Below are 6,375 nucleotides of genomic sequence, written 5' to 3'. Positions count from 1 at the left end.
TGTGACACGGAAGTAATATGTCAGGTGTCATCTTTGAATAAATTTGCATCAAATTATATGTTGTAAAGATATGTAAAGTTCTCATTCGAATTGAGTACATTATTTTGTGTATCTCTAGCTGCACCAAGATGGAAACCTGGGTCAGGCAGAGGTCACCAAGATGGAAACCTGGGTCAGGCAGAGGTCACCAAGATGGAAACCCGGGTCAGGCAGAGGTCACCAAGATGAAAACCTAGATCATGCAGAGGTCGCCAAGATGGAAACCTAGATCATGCAGACTAGAGGTCATTGAAGATGCCACCATTAACTTGGGTATTTGTATTGCGTTATATTAAGCAACTCAATTTCATTTGCATGGATTTTTCTTTACAGTAAATTATAATTTGTTACCAAGATCTGTAAAGAAGCATATGCAGGAACAAAACTGAGAAATGGCACCAGATATGCAAGCTGAATATCCAGTGAATGTCGTCTGCCAAAACTATGATGAGTACACATCTGTTTTATTTATTAACTATTCCCAAGACTGGAAGCTGAGCAAAATAGTTGCTGCATACCAGCACAAGGGGTATATGACATCTACTAATGCCCAAATAAGGCCAGGCAATAATTTCTGGGTTAGAATTCTTTCTATAGTCAAAGCCTATCAACAATAAGACTTCCATGAATATCATGCTAGGGAAAATAGAATGCGACAAGTACCTCCTATATGCAAATTGGGGCCACTGTGGGTCACTAGTCCATACCTTGTGATACAATTTAAGCCAATCACTGAAAAGTATTCAAAAATATTAAAATTTGAGAATAGTAATATTGTGAAAAGAGAGAATCGGACAACTTTGTTTTAATTAACAGTTTGTACACTTTTATTGCAGAACCAAATGTTTGGTTTTTCTTGACCACATTACAGACATTTTTGATTGATCATTTTTCTTCTTTGATACTAGAAGCTGACAGATGTAACTATACCATAACATCAGTATAACACTATGTCCAGGATGAATGAACTTTCAGTTGAACTTAATAAGCCGAGATCCTGTGTTAGGTTGATTTTGGCTATATCCTCTTAATGCAAGATGGTAAGATATGTCATGTTGCTCTAACCTCATCAGCCTGCCTGGTTGACCAATATGTAAGGGCATACATTACAGATTATCAATACGTCATGGCATACATTACAGATTATCAATACGTCATGGCATACATTACAGATTATCTCAACACTTGCTTATATCATTCCTTTACTTTACATGAAGCATTCGCCAGATCTACAGAAATCAGGTCACAAATACTTATAGGTTTTAAATCTACCCACCATGTCTGATGATGTCAATGGTGTCATCATGTGACCAGAATCAACAAGGCTAGTGAAGCTGTAGAACAAAAATATAGTTGATGGACAGGATGAGCCAATCACAATAAGATGGATGTAATCCGTATCTAAGTGGGTTGTGTCATTGTTAAATGAAATCGTTTTCTAATTTTAGATGTGAGTACAGAACCAAAGGACACATGCCTATGCAGATGTTGACAGGACATGTCAGAATCAACCAAGTCCAGGGTATGGACTTGTTGCATTATACTCTTGAATTCAAAAGTCTTTCAAATTGGTCAGTACTACTATTTCTATAGAAATCTGGTTACTTGGAATATCCCTATGGACTGATAGTAATCATATCGGGACAAGTGTGAGGTGTACCAGTACCAGCCGATTTCCAGATTTTCACAGTTACCATAGCAACCTTTGAACTCTGAACGTTGACCTCTCCACCCCAGCCATCAATTACATTGACGATTGCTCCCTCATCTGAAGATGGTGACCACATCCTGATTTTGGAGTTGGAGTATCCAAATACCAAACCACCATACTCTACTCCAGTATGTGCCTGTTGGGCACCCATACCATAGAAGATGAATCCTTGATTTGGGCCGTCGATAGCTTGAACTTCAACTTGAATGAGATCTGGCTGAATGATAGATGGAAGCTGAATTTCACGGAATGGCTGCAGGCCTTGCCCTTGTCCCATTTGCATGAACCAATTTGTAGTGTAGTCAGGGTCTGGGAAGTGCTTTTTCCAAATACTGACTTTCACCAAGGCATCATCCACATATTGAATAAACCTCTCTCCACCCCAACCATCAATCACATTGATGATCCTTCCAACGTATTCATTAGGAGGATGAGTCATATCATGTGGAGAAGGTGCCCAGAGTCTAACAGCCCATGGGTCAGTTGCATACACTATTCCTCCATGGTTGGCCCATGAACGGTCATCATCACTTTGTGCTGCCCCAATGCCTTCATAGATAAACCCGGCTAAGTCCACGGCAGGGTTTTTAGCCTTTGACTGGACAACAACCAAGGTTGGCATTTCTCCTAAGTTGTGCTGTATTTCTTTAAATGAACGGATTCCATCACTTGATTTTAAATCGAACCATTCAGTTGTTACATCAGGGCAAGGAAAGTTGGCAGAACGCCAGGCTTGAACTTTGACATGTGCTACATGACTGCATTGGTCATGCAGATTACCCCATAATGATCCTCCAGCTGCCACAATACATCCACTTGTCCCACTGTTGCTTTTATCAGGAGCCCAAATTCTGACTTCTGTTTCATTATAGCTGAAGACAACGCCTCCATACCTAGCAGATGCTTTATCATCATCTCCCTGAGCAGATCCCATACCTTCAAACACAAATCCATTGTTAGCACCATCAATTGCTTTAACAAGCACTTTTACTCGAGCTGGTATCTCTCTAAAATCATGAGAGATACTGAGAAATGATTCTTGGTCTGCTTGGGAACGTAATTCTTGCCAATCAGTCTCAAAATCTGGAAGCGGGATTCCTGGAACCGGTCCACGGCATATTCCTTGACTTCCTTTCTGTCCCTCAGGTCCAACATCTCCTTTGTTTCCCTTTACACCAGGTGAACCCATCAACCCAGCCTCTCCTTTAGGACCCTGTGGACCTGCCTTTCCTATCCTCCCATTTTCACCACCATCCCCCTTTTCTCCTTTTGCACCTGGTAGCCCACCAATTGGTCCTTGAAAACAAGGCTGAAACATTGTACATGGGGTTGCTGTAGGTTGCCCTGCTGTAGTCAAGAAGTTCTGGATCACGTCGCGAGTTGATTGACATTGCTGTGCTATCTCTGCCAAGGTGGGACAATCTGTATCTGCATCACAGGAGTGATGTTGCAGCAGTAAGACTAGAAGACTAATGAACACTCTGTTGAACTTCATTGCTTCCAATCTCTTCCTGAGAGAGAGAGAGAGAGAGAGAGAGAAAGAGAGAGAGAGAGAGAGAGAGAGAGAGAGAGGGGGGGGGTTAATATGACATATACATGTAATATTACTATAATTATGCAGGGACATAGCATCTCAGAAATCAACCTACTTTCCTCATCACATTCTCTACTTATATTATATCCCATATATGAAATAATACATCAAATGCCACATTGTCTAACGGTAGAACCACACTGAGCATGTACAGTGTGTACCCCATTGTTCTGGGCACACATGGCAAACCCGGACAGCTGCACCCTTTTTACTCTATCACCGAAGTGGTTAATTAAGGGTTAGTAAGAGGTGCACCATTTGATTTCGGGGGGGGGGGGGGGGGTCGGGAGAGAAAAATTTGTTGCCAGCCAAAAGCAGGAGAAAAAAATTTGCTGACCATCTCAAGACAGAAATTTTTTTCCAGGTTTATGAGCAAAAAAAATGTGCTACAAGTGCGAAAACAAGCTACATATCCACAAAAAACAATCAACGGTGTGTTTGCCTGCTGCGCTCGTGGTAAGCATGAATGAGACAAGTTCCATGCAAAGATATACAATGTTATTAGCGTCAATAAGCTTAACTTATCAAAATATTAACATGCCACAGGAGCTAGCATCCCATAACTCTGTTTACTTATAGAATGCTACATGGGTATTATTACAATTGATTATTGTTACACTACTGTAACATAGTAACTTCCATAGATATAAACAAACTGACAAAAACATCGTCTGGACCTTCATCAGAGACATCCCTGTTGTTGTTTTTACATCAGTTGTATTGTTATTTTTACCTAGTTTTGTCATTGCAGTGTGTAAAATCTTTCCTTGGCTCCCTTCATTCAAGCAAACGCACTGGTGTTTTTTGCAGGTTTTATACTGTAATGAATGTTCAGGCATTAGTACGGTAATGCCCTATTAAATCCGATCAGAACAAATCATTGACAGTGTACCAGTCTACTACGATAGTGGTATCCCTCGCAAAGAAAATATTGACAATAGGATTATCTGCATGTCGACCCCGACAACAGATGTAACAATATTATAAGCGCGGGAAGGGCACTCAGCCGGATTATTGGTACAGGTGTACACAGGTGGATTAAAATAATTACAACAACAATTTAAAAAACGAGGTCAAAAGTCTATATTTCAGCCAACTACACGTAAATGTCAACATTCTGCCCGCCGGAAATCGGAGTCAAAAGTCAAAAGAGAGAAAAAAAGGTCTTCGACATTCTAAATGTTTTCATTCTTGCAAACCATTTCTTATTTCTTCCGCGTTACTGCGAAATAACCCTTGGACGGCCTCTTTTACGAGGTTTACGACGATGACATTTTCTTTACATAATCTTTTTCTCGAAGCAAAAACTTACTTCATGGTCATTTTGGGTTGAGATAAAAGAATAAAGTTTTGCTTATCTGACGTTCAGATGTGAATCTCCAGTAATAGATAAGATAACGTAAATGTTTAGGTTACTCTAGTATATCTTAGCTGATACTCAGATAGCGAGTCTTTACTATAATACTGGCCATGTCTGACTTTAATTAATACAAAATAAACACGTACAGGTCATTTCGTCAACTTTCTGTCAATTGTTCGTCAACATTTTCTAACTCAACGTAGAGCGCTGTAAAGGTTGCAAGTGAATTTACATGTAATTGAAATGCAGATACTTATATCCACAGCTAGAGTTTTCAACTTTATCATCATACAGTACTTTGACCATGGAGTTAGAATCACCACCCTACCGCCATGCTTTCACTTATCCTTCCTCCACGTCCACTTAAATTTCGGATATAGCCATATCATTGGGCATTTGGAGTAAGTGAAAAATGATATCTAGATAATATATGTTGTGGTAATTAGTTAGGATATAAAATGGTTATTTATATGTAAATTGATATACCAAGCAACGAGATGGTATTAAACCCGATAAGTCTTGGTCAAAGGTGAGGGCCGGGCAAATATCGAAATGGGAACACGGAGTAATATTTCAATATATAGTTTCATGTACTTGAGTTATAAAACTTACTAACATTTAGAAGAACCTATATAGTTCACATCTTAAGATCGTTATTTGTAGTATCTGGTTTTAAGATAACGTAGGATATTTAATAAACTTTACCCACGATACTGCTCTCCTAATAGGTCATTTAGCTAACCCATAGACCTCTCTCCAATGTCTATGGCTAAAATAAACCACTGTTTTCTTTAGTTTACAAGGAGATTGTTTCGATAGGTTTTCAAGAAGGCTACGTAGCGGACTTCCTGTTCATTCTTCCAACTTAGAAGAATCTTAAAAGTTTGTACTTCGTATATTGACAAATTTAGAAAAACGAAAAATTCGGCCGACAGTTCAGTGCCTGGATTCAAATGATCGAAATGAACTTGAAGTTTGCATCCGGGGTTTGCATGAATCATAAACGAAGTGTGCCATTAAACTGATTCACGTAATATATACAACTTGTACATGTAAGAATAATAAGAACAGTGCTGTACTTACAGTTTAAGATGAAGTGATCAATACAAACAATTTGAAGGGTATTAGTTTGTTTTCAAACTATACATGTACGTTAATTCTTCCTCTCTACACAGCCCCTTTCACCAAGACCGCCGTCGTCAACGTTTGTACACGTCCGGGAGAAATGTCGCACCACGTACAGTTCGTTGAAATGTGACGTCTTCACTGAGTCTACCACAAACAACCAACGCAAAGTTCTACGAACCGCGCCACTTCCTGTTTCTAAGACACCCATTGATTTCGATTTATATATTATATCATATGTATTGTGTACTGTGTCGCAGTAGTGATGGCTCAGTTTTGGGGAAAATGCACATGATAGATAGATAGATAGATAGATAGATAGATAGATATATATATATATAGATAGATAGATAGATAGATAGATAGGCTATGTGCGTGTATGTGATAGTAGTAATTTAAGCCAAATCTAATCTTCATTTTTAACACAGTTTTCGTTGTAGTTAAAGTGACCATTAGACTGTACGATACGTCGTGACGTTTCGCCCTCACCGGCCTCCTCTCTCTCTGTGTGTTAGGGGTTGCGTGATGTTTGAGGGCGCCCTGTCA

The 6,375-nt window shown here is 39.4% G+C and overlaps 1 protein-coding gene across 1 annotated transcript; it reads right to left on the bottom strand.

Annotated features, from left to right (window-relative positions):
* Positions 1-860: 860 nt before the first annotated feature.
* LOC144442201 (uncharacterized) lies at positions 861-5,991 on the bottom strand. The gene is made up of 2 exons (XM_078131483.1): positions 5,788-5,991; positions 861-3,261 (listed from the first exon to the last, which is right to left on the bottom strand). Exon 2 carries the CDS (start codon positions 3,243-3,245, stop codon positions 1,656-1,658), a length of 1,590 nt encoding a protein of 529 aa, XP_077987609.1. The 5' UTR covers positions 3,246-3,261; positions 5,788-5,991; the 3' UTR covers positions 861-1,655.
* Between the last annotated feature and the right edge of the window lie 384 nt (positions 5,992-6,375).

The sequence above is a fragment of the Glandiceps talaboti genome, chromosome 11 (assembly GCF_964340395.1).
Source record: "Glandiceps talaboti chromosome 11, keGlaTala1.1, whole genome shotgun sequence".
In the NCBI taxonomy this organism is placed as follows: Eukaryota; Metazoa; Hemichordata; class Enteropneusta; family Spengelidae; genus Glandiceps; species Glandiceps talaboti.
This window is presented reverse-complemented; position numbering and strand designations above follow the sequence as displayed.